Below are 17,387 nucleotides of genomic sequence, written 5' to 3' on the forward strand. Positions count from 1 at the left end.
GAGTACTGACAACAGGCAGATTTTTCAGCGATCCATACTCTACTAAAAGGTTCAAAATCAGACATAGGGTAACGAGTACCACAAAATTTAGTATCTACCTCCTACACTGTGTGTGCGGAATGTTTTATGTAGGAAAAACTGTGGACGACCTGAGGACCAGAATGGCCAGCCACCAGTCTGCTATACGTGCAGCATTGGATAAGGGTACGTCGGACCAGCCGGTGTCACAGCATTTTGTGGAGGCTGGCCACAGAGTCACTGACCTCAAATAAATCATTATCGACCACATCCCCCCACCCACGGGGGGGGGGGGGGGGTGTTGGGGGTGACAGGGCCAAAATTCTCTTGCAAAGAGAATCCAGATGGATTTTCAATTTAGGGACCATGACCCTTCGGTGTCTGAATGTCCACCTCAACTGGCATTGCTGTCTGTAGGATAGATCATCCTGTTGATGATCCCCTGGTACATTCTATCTATACAGTTCGTTTTGGATACTTATCCTTTTTGGACGTTTTGCATGCAACTATGTGCTTAACTTTGCTGGCCTACACAGATGTACTTATGGTGGGTCAGGAGATTGTAACATGACTGATCACAGGATGCGTAGCATTATAAATGTTCTTTTCCTGTACTTTTCTTGATGTTGTATATGAATTTGCCCTGACTTTAACTATGTATTTATGCCGAAATTATGATTATGATGATATTGACCACGATTGCTTAACAGTTAATATTGTATGACAATGTATATGCTTAGGCTGACTGTATGTGTATGTTTTAAATACTTGTGGGTTATGGTCACTATGGTGATGAACGTGACCTTCTCTATACATTGTGACATCTATTGTGGCCCATTGTACGCCTGTACTTTATTTCTGATCATTGCTCCTGTCAATTTGTTTATTGTTTTTAACTGTCACTCGGCATTCACTGCTGAGTGTCCGGTTGCTATGACGACAGGGCGTGACATTGTGTCACGTGACATAGGTTCACTTCCGGGTGCCTGGGTGAGTACTGCTCTAACTGTTTGCCGTGCAGGGGTATTTAAGGGGGGTGAGTATACTGTTAATTATTGTGCTGTTTTGAAAAAGGGGTAACACCCGAAACGTCAAATAAATATTTGTTATTTTTCAAGATCCTCTGAGTGACTTCCTTTATGCTGTCGTTTTTGTACTCTTGAAGTGAAGAATTTCTACAGCATTGTCAAATAATCATAAATACACTGCAGCTAAAAAAATTGTTTTTATGGACCCCTGGCCCCACCATACAACTACTACCAAACTGAAGTTACAATCCAAAATTGCACAAAGAAATAAAAAACATTTGCTAAGTAAGTCCTACCTCCTCTGCAAATGAAAGTGATCTGCCGTCTGACTCAGGCACACACTGTGCAAACAAAGTGCCAAGTCTGTCTCACACTGTGCATAGTGGTTTAGTGCACACTCAGAAAACATCTCAAATGCTCATACTTGTAATAACATTCCCCATGCTCAATTAGCACTCTTGCCTCATGGGGCCCCCCTGGCCCATTGGGCCCCTGACAGGAGTCACCCCTGTCACCCCATGATGGCGGCCCTGGCTATACAGATATATAGATATATGTGTGTGTGTATTTATGGGTGTGTGTGGCCATTATTCCCATATGTGTAATTTCTGTATGTGCCACTGCTGCAGGTCTCAGTGTTACACAACGTCACTGACCATGAACAAGATGAAGAAGAAGCTGCCTGAGTTGATCCTGAATCACATCCTGGAGATTCTCTACCTGCTGACGGGACAGGTGAGAAAACATAACAACACCACGATAACCTCCTGCAGGGAATATGTGTATTGGTTGCATGGCAACAAGAGGTGACAAATGCTCAGTGGAAAAGGAGGAGGTTTTTGTTTAAGGTGTTTGTGCAAATACAAAAGTGCAGAGTTCATTGGGAATAGTCTGTTGTATAAATTCACCTGATGAGACAGTTATTTCCCAGCAGCCTTTTGTTATTTGTTCATCCTCATACACAGGCCAGCAATAGGCAGCTTATGAAGTGATGCCATATGTAGACTAATAAAGAATAAACTGGTATTTATGGATATTTATATGGCTAGCAGGTTGTTTATATGGCTACCTGACATACTGTGCCTGAGAACTTAATTCCATATGTTCTGGTTCATGTATAGATTACATTTTATATTTCTTGTTATTTTTGTATAACTTGGTGCATTTTTACTTATTACTTTGGGACTCAGTTACTTTTATTTCCATTTGTCCCAATACGTTTAATCAATTAGTGTTACCAACAATCACAGCCACTAAACTCAAAATTCAACTCCCTAAAAAAAGTTAATTATGTGCAATGAACAAGAGTTACTTATACTGTTTATTTTGTCTGGTAATTTATCTCTGTACATTGTATTATGCCCAAAATACAGGATTTTATCCTGCAGTATCCAGAAATAGATCTTGCAACATGTTACCCAGTGATTGCTTGATCATTGCAGTCGCTTATTTATAGTTTTCCTTAATTGACCACAGCAAAATAGATAATAAAGAAGCTTCTCAGGGGTGGTGCCCCCTGTACTGCACAACAATGTGAATATTGCTTAAAACATGACTGATTAAATGCTTTAAACATGTATTTCTTTCCTGTAATTGGCAAGAGTCCATGAGCTAGTGACGTATGGGATATACATTCCTACCAGGAGGGGCAAAGTTCCCAAACCTCAAAATGCCTATAAATACACCCCTTACCACACCCACAATTTAGTTCAATTCAGTTTTACAAACTTTGCCTCCTATGAAGGCGGTGAAGTAAGTTTGTGCTTGATTTTTATGATTTCTTCTGTTATAAGCGCTTCTAAGCATTTTGAAGCCCAATTCCTCTCAGAGTACAGTGTTTGTCAGAGGGATGTGAAGAGAGTATCGCCTATTGATTGTATGGTTTTCCTCGCAGGAAATCTTTTCAAGGGTTCTCTGTTATCGGTCGTAGGGATTCATCTACCTCCCTTTTCAGATCAACTATATACTCTTATACCATTACCTCTGCTGATAGTTTTCAGTACTGGTTTGGCTATCTGCTGTATGTGGATAGGTGTCTTTCGGTAAGTATGTATCATTATTTAAGACACTCTCAGCTATGGTTTGGCGCTTTATGTATTAATATAAAGTTTTAAATATATGTATTTTACTTATATTTGCCATGAGTCAGGTCTATGTGTATTTCCCTTTTGCAGTCTAAACAGTTTCAGTATAAGATTCATGTTTGGGAAGTTTATTTAAACTTTTTCTTACCTGGGGTTTAGACTTTTTCTAATTTGACTTTCTTTTATTCGCGGGCAAATCTATGCTCGCCAGGGCGCGAAATGCTGTTTTTTATTGTGTCATTTTTGGCACAAATTTTTTTTGGCGCGAAGTTGCACCTTTGGCGCAAATTTCGCATTTCCTGTTGACGCTAGTTGTTTTGGCGCAAAAACGCGTTTGTTATGACGCGAGTTGTGTCATTTCCTGGTGTTAGTTTTGGGCCAAAAATTTTTAACTTCTTTTTGAGTAATGCGTCATTCTTGGCGCCAAAATTTAGTTATTTTACCCCTCTCCGTCTATTGCTTGCTGTTTTCATGACATTTGAAAGCTATTATGCCTGCTTTTGTTTTTCTCTACTGAAACTGTTACATTGTGGAAATTGAATGTTTTGCCTAATGTTATTTTTCTTTTTTCTGTTGCACTTTGCAAGATGTCTCATTCTGATCCTGACTCTGATGTTACTGTAGAAACTATGATGCCCTGGAACACAATTCTACAAAGCTAAGTGTGCTTTTCATTATTAAGCTGTTATTTCTTCAGCTCAATTATGTGGCATTTATTTATCATGTTTTATGCTAGCAGTGTTTCTACATGTACAATGACACATACTGTTTTTTTTACATATTCAGTTCATGTAGTTGATTTCATCTGCAAACATCACATGTTGTTGCTTATATCATAAAAGGTAATGACTGCTATTATGCTTTAAGTAAACTTACGAGGTCTTTTCAAAATTGTTTTAATTAATTTTGTTCTGACCGACAGCATACTTATGTTTATTCTACTGATGAAGGTTTCTTTAGTTCAAAGGCTCCTGTATCAGACAGGTTGTTGAGAATTCTCCTTATTTTTCATTTGAACATTTTTTGTTCTTTGCTAAGGAAATTTTTCTATTTATAGCTTTTAGGAGTCTAGTCCTCCTATTAACTATCAGCTAGATTACAAGTTTGGCGTTATGAGTGAAAAAGCATCGTTATGCTTTATAACGCTGATTTTTCCCTAACGCCGCTATTACAAGTCTTGCAGGTATAGGTGTACCGCACACCTTTTTGGTCGTCACGCAACGTCAGTACCGCACTTTTAAAAAAAAGTCCTTTTTCAATGGGACTTTCATAGCGTCGGTATTACAAGTTTGCCTGGGAGGCCAAAAAGTGAAAGGTACACTCTATAACCACAAGATCCGTACCGCCATCAAAAGTCAGTAGTTATAAGTTTTACGTTACAAAGCTGTAGCATAAAACTCATAACTAAAGTATTAAAAAGTACACTAACACCCATAAATTACCTATTAACCCCTAAACTGAGGCCCTCCCACATCGCAAACACTATAACAAATTATTTAACCCCTAATCTGCCGCTCCGGACATCGCCGCCACTTAAAAAATTTATTAACCCCTATTCCGCTGCTCCCCGACATCGTCGCCACTATAATAAACTTTTTAACCCCTAAACCGCTGCCCTCCCGCATCGCAAACACTATTTAAATATTAACCCCAATCTGCCGTCCGCCCACACCGCCGCTATAATAAACCTATTAACCCCTAAACCGCCACCCTCCCGCATCACTACATAAATATATTAACCCCTAACCCTAACGTAACCCTAACACCCGCTAACTTAAATATAATTAAAATAAACCTTACATTTATTACCTAAATTACCTATTTAAAACTAAATACATACTTACCTGTAAAATAAAACCTAAGCTCGCTACAAAATAACTAATAGTTACATTGTAGCTTGCTTAGGTTTTATTTCGCAGTTAAGTTTGTATTTATTTTAACTAGGTAGACTAGTTAGTAAATAATTAACTATTTACTTACTACCTAGTTAAAATAAATACAGTTACCTGTAAAATAAAACCTAACCTGCCTTACACTAAAAACGCTTCGATGAGGATGGATGTCCGGTCTTCGAAAACTGTAAGTGGATCATCGGGGGTTAGTGTTAGTTTTTTTTTTTAAGGGTTTATTGGGTGGGTTTTATTTTTATAGTAGGGTTTTGGGCAATGTAAAAGAGCTAAATGCCCTTTTTAAGGGCAATGCCCATCCAAATGCCCTTTTCAGGGCAATGGTTAGCTTAGGTTTATTTATATAGGTTTTTATTTGGGGCCTTTGGTTGTGTGGGTGGTGGGTTTTACTGTTGGGGGGGTTGTTTGTATTTTTTTTTTATAGGTAAAAAAGCTGATTTCTTTGGGGCAATGACCCACAAAAGGTCCTTTTAAGGGCTATTGGCAGTTTAGTGTAGGCTAGGTTTTTTTTGTTATTTTGATAGGGCTATTAGATTAGGAGTAATTCATTTTTATTTTGGATCATTTTTTTTTTATTTTGTGTAATTTAGTGTTTATTTTTTTGTAATTTAGATAATTGTATTTGATTAATTACATTTTTTTATTTTATTGTAATGTTAGTTTATAGTGTAAGGCAGGTTAGGTTTTATTTTACAGGTTACTTTGTATTTGTTTTAACTAGGTAGCTAGTAAATAGTTAATAACTATTTACAAACTAGTCTACCTAGTTAAAATAAATACAAACTTACCTGTGAAATAAAAAAAAACCTAAGCTAGCTACAATGTAACTATTAGTTATTTTGTAGCTAGGTTATGTTTTATTTTACAGGTAAGTATGTATTTAGTTTTAAATAGGTTATTTAGGTAATAATTGTAAGTTTTATTTAAATTTATTTTAATTATATTTGTTAGGGGGTGTTAGGGTTAGGTTCAGGGTTATGTTAGGGTTAGACTTATGCTTAGGGTTAGGTTTAGTGGTTAATATATTTATGTAGTGTTAGTGATGTGGGAGGCCAGAAGTTTAGGGGTTAATAACTTTAGTATAGTGGCTTAGACATTGGGGGCGGCAGATTAGGGGTTAATAAGTGTAGGTAGGTGGCGGCGATGTTCGGGCCAGCAGATTAGGGGTTAATAACTGTAATGTAGGTGGCGGTGATGTTAAGGGCAGCAGATTAGAGGTTAAAAATTGTAATGTAGGTGGGGGCGATGTTAAGGGCGTCAGATTAGGGGTTAATAACATTATGTAGGTGGTCGGCAGATTAGGGGTTAATGACATGTAGGTGGTGGCGATGTCGGGGGCGGCAGATTAGGGGTGTTTAGACGTGTTTTTATGTTAGTGTGTTAGGTTTAACCCCTTAATGACCACAGCACTTTTCCATTTTCTGTCCGTTTGGGACCAGGGCTATTTTTACATTTCTGCAGTGTTTGTATTTAGCTGTAATTTTCCTCTTACTCATTTACTGTACCCACACATATTATATACCGTTTTTCTCGCCATTAAATGGATTTTCTAAAGATACCATTATTTTCATATCTTATAATTTACTATAAAAAAATATATAAAATATGAGGAAAAATTGAAAAAAAATACACTTTTTCTAACTTTGACCCCCAAAATATGTTACATATCTACAACCACCAAAAAACACCTATGCTAAATAGTTTCTAAATTTTGTCCTGAGTTTAGAAATACCCAATGTTTACATGTTCTTTGCAAGTTATAGGGCCATAAATACAAGTAGCACTTTGCTATTTCCAAACCTTTTTTTTTCAAAATTAGCGCTAGTTACATTAGAACACCAATCTTTCAGGAATCTCTGAATATCCATAGACATGTATATATTTTTTTTTAGTAGACATCCCAAAGTATTCATCTAGGCCCATTTTGGTATATTTCATGCCAACATTTCACCGCCAAAATGCGATCAAATAAAAAAAATTGTTCACTTTTTCACAATTTTTTAGTTAGGTTTTAGGTTTCTCACTGAAATTATTTACAAACAGCTTGTGCAATTATGGCACAAATGGTTGTAAATTCTTCTCTGGGATCCCCTTTGTTCAGAAATAGCAGACTTATATGGCTTTGGTGTTGCTTTTTGGTAATTAGAATGCCACTAAATGCCACTGCGCACCACGCGTGTATTATGCCCAGCAGTGAAGGGGTTAATTAGGGAGCATGTAGGGAGCTTTTTGGGGTAATTTTAGCTTTAGTGTAGTGTAGTAGACAACCCCAAGTATTGATCTAGGCCCATTTTGGTATATTTTATGCCACCATTTCACCGCCAAATGCGATCAAATTAAAAAAAATGTAAATTTTTTCACAATTTTAGGTTTCTCACTGAAATCATTTACAAACAGCTTGTGCAATTATGGCACAAATGGTTGTAAATGCTTCTCTGGGATCCCCTTTGTTCAGAAATAGCAGACATATATGGCTTTGACGTTGCTTTTTGGTATTTAGAAGGCCGCTAAATGCCGCTGCGCATCACACGTGTATTATGGCTAGCAGTGAAGGGGTTAATTAGGTAGCTTGTAGGGAGCTTGCAGGGTTAATATCACATTTAGTGTAGAGCTCAGCCTCCCACCTGAAACATCAGACTCCCTGATCCCTCCCAAACAGCTCTCTTCCCTCCCCCACCCCACAATTGTCCCCGCCATCTTAAGTACTGGCAGAAAGTCTGCCAGTACTAAAATAAAAGCTATATTTGTGTGTTTTTTAAGAAAGCATATTTACATATGCTATTATGCTGCTGTGTACTATCCCCCTTAGCCCCCAACCTCACTGACCCCCCCCAAACAGCTCTATAACCCTCCCACTCTAACTTAATCTGCGCCATCTTGGGTACTGGCAGCTGTCTGCCAGTACCCAGTTTAGAAGAAAACATGTGTTTTTTTAATTTTTATTAAGATTTTCTGTAGTGTAGCTTCCCCCACACAAAACCAACCCCCCACCCCTCCACAATCTCTTTTTGTGATAATGATTTTATTTAGATTTTGGAAGATTTGGGCAATTTTTTAATAAAAATATTTTCCGTACTATAGCGGTTCCCACCCGCTCCCGCCCCGTGCACGCGCCCGCCCGCCACCCTCCGTGCACGCGTGCGCGCCCCCTAACAGTCCGCCCCCGATCCCGCCCCCCTTGACGTCAGAGGGCACACCGATGGCCGCCCACCCGCCTCCCAAGTCGGCTCCCACCCACCAACGATACCGGCCATCGATGTCCGGTGCAGAGAGGGCCACAGAGTGGCTCTCTCTGCATCGGATGGCCATGTAAGGTTATTGCAGGATGCCTCCATATCGAGGCATCACTGCAATAATCGGAAAGCAGCTGGAAGCGAGCAGGATCGCTTCCAGCTGCTTTCCACACCGAGGACGTGCAGGGTACGTCCTCAGGCGTTAACTGCCTTTTTTTTTTTGAGGACGTACCCTGCACGTCCTCGGTCATTAAGGGGTTAAACATAACTTTTTCTTTCCCCATAGACATCAATGGGGCTGCGTTATTGAGATTTTCATTCCGCGATCGCATGTGTTAGGCTTTTTTTTAGCCGACTCTCCCCATTGATGTCTATGGGGAAATCGTGCACGAGCACGTCAAAACATCGCTTGTATTTGGGTAAGGTATGGAGCTCAACGCCACCATGTCGCCCGCACAAGCCGGGTTTTACCAAATTAATAGCAGCGCTATAGGGAGGTAAAATACCACCGCTTTTGTGGCGGTTGTTAATTTCCCTATAGCGCTCAAAACTCGTAATGTAGCTGTATGTTAATAACCCTTTTACATTTTGGATTTTAAAATTTTTTTGCTTTTGAGGTTTTTTCCTATTCAATATACTATCTGTATTACATTCTAGAGAATGGTTATTTTGATTCCCTCTTAGGACTATACTACTATTTCTATGGAAATTGGTACTGGTTTTCAGGATTCTTTAGAATTTGAATATAACCTTAGTAGAGCATATTCACGTACTGTTTATATTTTTAGCTCAACTTTATCTGTGGTTGACATTACTGTTCTCTCATCCTTTGTTGAACAGTTAGCATAAGCAGTTTTCAGATTCTTAAGTATATAACTCTGTTTATTTACTTTAGATGTATTCATTTTAATAATGTTTACTATATCTATTATGATTTCAAATATATTTTATTATCTCTCTCTTGTTAGGATAATAATTTATTTGATTTCTATTATCTCCACTATTTCTGGAGGTTTTGAGTTTTTTTCTGCCTTACTTTTAGTCCGGTGATGTAGATCAGTTGGTGAATGTCCTGACTACAATCACACTGACTACAACGCTTGTTCTAGACCCAAGGGTCATAGATTAATTTCCCGGCAGGGTTAATACAGCCCTTTGGCCTTTGAGGTCAATTTATTGTATACCGTTTATTTGGGTAATAATAACTACTGTTTTTATCAGCTGCTAATTTTGTTAACTCCGGGTGTAAGCACTGAAGAAGCGTTTTTTTGTATCCTCCTGGGAGAAAAACGCTATATAATTACTAGTTGTTAGACTGCGTCTGCGTGAAGGTGCTGTTCTCAAACCAGTCCTTCCGGTGGGGGGCAGTTTAATTTGTTTTTGGATGATCTCAGTCAAAATTCTATATTATTCTTAGAGTTTGAATAGATTTCTAGAATGAGACCTCCTATGGGAAGAATCTTTCTTTCTCAGTACACTCTGAATTTTTTTCAGGAGTGATTATGCCAGTTTTTGCAGGAACAGGATTTGGGTTTATATTTCAATTCTATTCTTTGTCTCTAAGAAGAGAGGTCCATTCTTGGATCTGAAGACTTTTATATTGTTTTGTTAGAATCTCCACTTTTAAGTTGGCAATTCTAAGGACTATTATGCCCTTTTGTTAAGGCATATTTCATGTCCACTCCATTTTTTAGGATGTTTATCCTATTTTATTTCATTCAGACGACTTGTGGATTCTGAGATTTTCTTTTTAAGCTTTACCAATTTGTCGCTTTCCATTTGGTTTAGTGAGAGCTTTATGAATCTTTCTAAAGATTCTTGGTGCCCTTCTTTCTGTCTTCAGACTGTAGTGTATTGTGGGGCTTCCTTATTTGGATGGTATCTTGGTATTAGCTTAAACTTTTCTTTTATTAAAGTCGGACAGATAGCTCAGCATGCTAATGCACTGTGACTGAGCTCTGTAGCAACCTGAGGGTTGCAGGTTCGATTCCCGGCGAGGTCCATTCAGCCTTTCATCCTCCCGAGGTCGATTAATTGAGCAGCATCTTGAGTTCTTTACGGGTGATTAGATGTGCTTTACAAGTACTCAGTACATACATATGAAAGAGCAGTATTCAAATATATGGACTTTTTCTTTTTGTGGAATCCCTCATTAATCAACTAAGTTTTGTTTCTTCAAGACATGGTTAGAGGATTTAATTTACTTAAGAGTTTTGTGATTCCTCAGACAAGGATCACTTCTTTTTGGGTTTCTAGATAGATTCTGTGTTCATGTCTTTGTCTTTATCGGACAAAAGTCAATTGTAAGTGGCGTTAGCTTGCCTAACTTACAGTCTAGAACATTTCTTTTAGTGGCTATGTGCATGGAAGTTTTTAGGTCTCATAACTGCAGCATCGGGCGTGGTTCCCTTTGCTTGTTTTTCATCTGAGATCTCTTTTTGTTTTGCATATTGAATCAATGATACAGGGTTTGTTTTTAAATATATCAGTTGATATTTTTAAATCCTAACACTCTACTCTCTCTGTTTTGGTGATTAGTCTATCATCATTTTTTTCAGGGGGCCTCCTTTTGCATACTTTTATTGTTTTTACTATTTTAATGTATTTGCTTCTGAAGCAGTTTTTGGTAGAAAAGTTCTTCAGGCAGCTGTTTCAGTTTGGTTCTTCTACTAATGTTTTAAGTTTTTTTCTTTCTATTTATGAGAAAAACTTATTTCTTTTTTAAGACACGATGAGTCCACGAATCATCTTAATTACTAAGAAAGAGCACCGCAGCAGAGCTGTTAAATAGCGCCTCCCTTCCCTCCCACCCCAGTCATTCTCTTTGCCTATGTTAGTGTTAGGAAGAGGTAAAGTGAGGTGTTAGATTAGATTCTTCAATCAAGAGTTTATTATTTTTAAAGTAGTGCCAGAGTGTGCTACTTTGTCCTAGGGTGTAGCCGTAGTCCATATCAGTCTCTTCAGTAGAGCTTTGTGGCTTTAGAGCAATGAGAACTTGTGGGGCATAATTCTCACTGCGCCTCCCATATTTTGATGCTGACCTGCCTATGGAAAACCTGAGAGATTCTAATTCAGGACTTTCTCTTCATTTCACAGGTCCATGGGAGGGATAGGACCTCTTAAACCTGGAAACTGCCTTGCTGCCAGACAGAAGATGAGGCAAGTGCTGACTTTATTTCTGGGGGGAAAAATCTCAGAGAATGTTTGGGCACTTGATTTTTTTACACAAAGACCTCATCGAAATTGGGCTCCTTATTAACCCTTTGGCTGTTAAGCCATTTCCCACCTTGGTGCTAATATTTTTTTTTATTATTATTATTTTTGCAATTTTTGAAAACTTTTGTAACTTTTTTTATTTTTTTTACAGACCCCCAAGACTTACACTGTTGGGTCTGCTTAGATGCCTGAGATACAGGCTTCTAAGCAGCATGCCCCCTCCTCCTATACTTAACATTGTTAAGTATAAATAAAGTTGCACGGTGACGTCATCACGTAATTGCGCGTGACATCACCGCGCATCACGTGAAGCCCCGGCAATGCCTGTCACTCTACAGGCACAATCGCCGGGGTAGGAGCAGCAAGGAGCCCCCAGGTCTCCCTCAAGGTGGGAGAGCGCTCATGACGGGTCTGAGCCGTCATTAGCACTAGAGTGAGAAACTCTGACGGCTCAGAGCCGTCATTAGCACTGAAAGGGTTAAGGGGGCTAACAGAATGCATCTCCTAGTTACTGTAGGGGACACTTGGCAGCTTGGACGCAGGCACTGGGACTGTATATGACATGTGACTCTCATCTCCCGGCGGTTTCATAATAATACATAGCCGACCGGGTGATTTCATACTGACAGACTAATGTGGAGAGTGAGATCAGTGTGAGGGTGTTTCACTCTTGAGAGTTATCTTATGGACTAAGCAGCTGCCTAAGGAGTAAGAAAGGAAGCTGAGCAGTCTGTTATTTTGCTCCCGGTCGTTTAACTTAAAAATAATGGCGCCCGGGAGAGGACTATTGAAACGCCCACGAGGGGCGGAACTTTTGTGGCACCAATTTGGTTTGCGCACACCTTTTTAGTACTTCCGGTTATCGGAAAGGAGACTAATAGATTCTAGTGGTTGCGCTTAGACACCTCCTCCCTAGTACTTCCGGTTGTCGGAGGGAGCGCAAAATATGTCAGAGTGTTACGCTTAGAGACAGCGCTACAACTGTTAGGATTTTAACAGAAGGACTGGCAGGCACCTCAGCGGGGTTATGCTGAGGTGTATATGAGTCTACTGTATTTATGTACTTCATGAACTTTCTTAGCACTTTTTTTTTTACTGCCTTTATAAGTAAAAAGTTTCCACTTTAAATTTTAAAGAGACCGTAACGGTCTTTTATGTGTTTATTTGGATATAAATTCAGTTAAGACCTTTATGGGATTAATCATCCATACGTCTGTCTGATGGCCCAAGAGACCCTACTATGTAAGGGTTATCATCACTAGAGTGGCTCCTTCTGTTGTTAAACGAATGTGGCCATTTCCCTGTTCTTTGTAGTGAGAACTTTTCTATAGAGATAAGAGGGATTCTCATTAAGTGTCCATAAAATATTACAGTCCGCCCATGCAGTGCCCTGCGCTCCTCACCAACTCCTTCTGGAGTTTTTCTTAGCAAGACATCGCTTTTCTAATAAATCCTTGGCGATATCTGTTGCATTGTCTGGTTTTCCAATACCATGTATTTAATCACAAACTATTCTGTATGTTTTATTCCCTGAAGTTTAAAGTGGAAGATACTTCGGTAGTAGATAAGGGAAACATCTCAGACTTCGTCTGGGTAATTCCTTTGTCTGATTTTGAAGTGGTTTTCTGGATCACCTCCGTTTGCTACCTAAGGAGGTTCTAGTTACCCTGAAGGGCTCCGGTATGACTGGCCTTTTTCTCTATCTCCTATATTTAAAAAGTTGTTTCCCATAGCCGATGTGGGTAAGGAGGCTTAGCAAACAGTGCCCAAGGGGGAAGGAGCGGTTTCCATCTTAGCTGAGAGAACTACTATACCCATAGAGGATAGTTGTGCTTTCAAGAATGGAATGGAAATCAAAAGATTAGTGGGGTTACTCAAAGAGAATGTACACCAGGGCTTACAATGGCAGCCAGCTGCGTGCATTGCTACCGTCACTAGTGCGGCGGCATATTGGTTTGAGGCGTTGTCTGATGCTATTAGGACAGAAACTTCCCTGGATGAAATCCAGGATAGGGTAAAAGCTCTTAATTTGGCTAATTCCTTTATTACAGATGCTTCCCTTCAAGTTATTAATCTGAGAGCAAAGATTTCAGGTTCTCTGTTCTAGCTCACAGAGCCTTATGGTTAAAACCTTGGTCTGCAGATGTATCTTCTAAGTCTAAGTTTTTTAGCGATTCCTTACAAGGGGAGGACCTTGTTTGGACCTGGCTTGACGGAAATTATCTCTGAGATTACGGGAGGTAAGGGTCATCTTCTCCCTCAGGATAAGAGAAACAACCAAAAGGGACGACAGAGTAATTTTTGTTCCTTTCGAAACTTCAAGGGAAATTCTTCCGCTTCCTCCTCCAAGCAGGATCAGTCTAAACCTTCCTGGAGACCCGATCAGCCTTGGAATAAGAGAAAACAATCCAAGAAGCCTGCTATTGAATCAAAGACAGCAAACAGCATGAAGGGTCTGCCCTCGATCCAGGAACTTCTAAGCTCAGGTTTGGGTTTGAGATGTTCAGAATCCCTGGGTAATCGAAATAGTGTCACAGGGATACAAACTAGAGTTCAAAAGTTTTCCTTCCAGAGGCAGGTTTCTGCTTTCAAGATTATCTGTAGACCAGACAAAAGAGAGGCGTTCTTACTCTGTATCAAAGATGTCTCCCTCCTTGGAGTGAGAGTTCCTGTTCCGTATCAGCAACAGGGTCTGGGATTTTATTCCAATCTGTTCGTGGTTCCCAAAAAAGAGGGAATTTTTCAGGACAATTTTAGATCTCAAGAGTCTAAACAAATTTCACAGAATACCGTCCTTCAAGATGGAAACTATTTGTTCCATTCTTCCTTCGATCCAAGAGGGTCAATTTATGACAACAGTGGATTTAAAGGACTCGTACCTGCAGGTTCCTATTCATAGGATCATCACAAGTTCTTAAGGGTTGCCTTTCTGGACAAATACTTCTAGTTTGTGGCTATTCTCTTCGATCTTGCTGCAGCTCCCAGAATTTTCACAAGGGTTCTGGGTTTGCTGTTGGCGGGGCTTCGGTTACGGGGCATTGCAGTGGTCTCCTATCTGGACGACATCTTAGTCCAGGCGCCATCCTTACAACAAGCCAGATCCCACAGGGACTGGGTGTTAGCCTTCCTGCGATCTCACGGGTGGAAGGTAAATTTGGAAAAGAGTTTCTTGGTCCCACATACAAGGGTAATTTTCTTGGGAACCATTATAGATTCCCTATTAATGAAGATTTTTCAGAATGAAGTCAGGAAATCAAAGATTTGCGATACATGTCTAGCCCTTCAGTCCACTCCTCAGTCATCAGTGGCTCAGTGCGTGGAGGTAATCGGACTGATGGTGGCGGCAATAGTTATCATTCCGTTTGCTCGGTTTCTTCTCAGACCTCTGCAGTTAAACATGCTCAAGTAATGGAGTGGAGATTATGCGCACTTTTTTTCTCTTCAAATACTTCTCAGGAGACAAGGGACTCTCTACAATGGTGGTTGTCTCTGGATCATTTCTTCCAGGGATCCTGCTTTCGCAGACCATCTTGGGTGACTGTGACAACAGATGCCAGCCTTTTAGGGTGGGGAGCAGTCTGGGGCTCTCTAAAGGCTCAGGGAACATGGACTCAGTCAGAGTCTGTCCTACCCATAAACTTTCTGGAACTAAGAGCGATCTACATTGCTCTTCTGGCCTGGCCTCAGTTAGCCTCGGTACAGTTTATCAGTTTCCAATCAGGCAACATAACGTCAGTGGCTTTCATCAATCATCAGTGAGGAACGAGAAGTTCCTTGGCGATGACAGAGGTATCCAAAATACTTCAGTGGGCGGAGTCCCATTCTCGCTGCCTGTCGGCGATCCACATCCCAGGGGAGGACTACTGGGAGACGGATTTCCTGATCAGGCAGACCTTTCATCCGGAAGTGTTCTCCAGCCTGATTCTCAAGTGGGTTCAGCCGGAATTAGATCTCATGGCATCGCAACAGAATGCCAAGCTCCCGAGATACGGGTTTGAGATCCAGGAACCCCCAGGCGGAACTGATAGATGCTCTGGCGGCCCCTTGGACCTTCAATCTAGCATACCTGTTTCCTCCGTTTGCTATTCTTCCTCGAGTAATTCCTCGAATCAAACAGGAAAGGCCTCGGTGATCCGCATAGCACCAGCCTGGCCTCACAGGATTTGGTATGCAGCTCATGTGGAGATGACATCTCTACCACCTTGGAGACTTCCGTTGAGGAAAGACCTTCTGATTCAGGGGCCCTTCCTTCACCCAATTCTAGTTTCTCTGAAGCTGACTGCTTGAAGGTTGACCGCTTAATTTTATCCAAGCGGGGTTTTTCTGACTCGGTCATCGAGACCATGGCTCAGGCTTGTAAGCCTGTTGCTAAAAGGATTTTCCATAAGATTTGGTGTAATTATCTCTATTGGTGTGAATCCAAGGGCTACTCATGGAGTAGAGTTAGGATTCCTAGAATTTTGTCCTTTCTCCAAGAGGGTTTGGAGAAAGGTTTATCGCCGAGTTCACTAAAGAGGCAAATCTTGGCCTTATCTATTGTGTTACAGAAACGTCTGGCGGATGTTCCAGATGTACAATCTTTGGTCAGGATCAGGCCTGTGTTCACACCAGTTACTCCTCAATGGAGTCTTAATTTAGTTTTCAAAGTTCTTCAAGGGGCTTCCTTAGATATTAAGTTGTTATCTTGGAGAGTTTTTATTTCTTGTTGCTATTTCTTTTGCTCGGAGAGTGTCAGAGCTCTCGGCATTACAGTATGAGTCTCATCTTATTTTCCATTCAGATAAGGTAGTTTTACGTACTAAATTAGGATTTCTTCCTAAGGTTGTTTCTGATCGGAACATTAATCAGGAGATTGTTGTTCCTTCCTTGTGTCCTAATCCTCCTTCTCAGAAGGAAAGACTTCTGCACAATTTGGACGTGGTCCGTGCGTTAGTTTTGCCTGCAGGAGACTAAGGACTTTCATCAGTCTTCTTTGTTTGTGGTTTTCTCAGGAAAACGCAAGGGAACAGAAAGCTGCGGCTACTTTTCTTTCTTTTTGGCTGAAGAGTTACGACTCTTTCCACTAGGTTTGTTGCTTCCTCATGGGCATTCTCAGATGAAGCTTCTGTGGATCAGATTTGCTAGGCTGCAACTTGGTTCTCTTCACTTTTTTCAGAGTTCTATAATTTTCTTAAGCATTGGTGCCTTCAGTTATGGTTCCCTGTCTTGTCCCTCCCGTATCATCTGTGTACTCTAGCTTGGGTATTGAATCCCATTAGTAATTAAGATCATTCGTGGACTCATTGTGTCTTAAAAAAGAAAAGAAAATTTATGCTTACCTGATAAATGTATTTCTTTTTTGACACGATGAGTCAACGGCCCGCCCTGTTCTTTTAGACAGGTTGTGGGTTATGTAAACTTCAGACACCTCTGCACCTTGGCTTTTCCTTTCTCTTCCTAACTTCGGTCGAATGACTGGCGTGGGAGGGAAGGGAGGAGCTATTTAACAGCTCTGCTGTGGTGCTCTTTGCCTGCTGACCAGGAGGTGAATATCCCATTAGTAATTAAGATGATCCGTCGACTCATCGTGTCAAAAAAGAAATACATTTATCAGGTAAGCATACATTTTCTTTTTTTGTGGATTTAATTTTTTCAGCCCAAATAGCTAGTTTTTATTTTATCTCTCCCTTTTCTAGTGACTCTTTTGTGGACTTCCACATCTTGGGTATTTCTGTCCTATACATCACTAGCTCATGGACTCTTGCCAATTACATGAAAGAAAACATAATTTATGTAAGAACTTACCTGATAAATTAATTTCTTTCATATTGGCAAGAGTCCATGAGGCCCACCCTTTTTATGGTGGTTATGATTTTTTTGTATAAAAGCACAATTATTTTTCCAGTTCATCTTTTTTTTATG

The 17,387-nt window shown here is 40.2% G+C and overlaps 1 protein-coding gene across 1 annotated transcript in view; it reads left to right on the plus strand.

Annotated features, from left to right (window-relative positions):
- Positions 1-1,679: 1,679 nt before the first annotated feature.
- Positions 1,680-17,387, plus strand: part of LOC128655651 (oocyte zinc finger protein XlCOF6.1-like) — a 76,761-nt gene continuing 61,053 nt past the window's right edge. Inside the window, exon 1 of the mRNA XM_053709240.1 lies at positions 1,680-1,781. Within this exon, the coding sequence (XP_053565215.1) occupies positions 1,704-1,781 (78 nt within the window). The 5' untranslated portion in view covers positions 1,680-1,703. The remainder of the gene's footprint in view (positions 1,782-17,387) is intronic.

This window comes from Bombina bombina, chromosome 4 (genome assembly GCF_027579735.1).
Source record: "Bombina bombina isolate aBomBom1 chromosome 4, aBomBom1.pri, whole genome shotgun sequence".
Taxonomy (NCBI): Eukaryota; Metazoa; Chordata; class Amphibia; order Anura; family Bombinatoridae; genus Bombina; species Bombina bombina.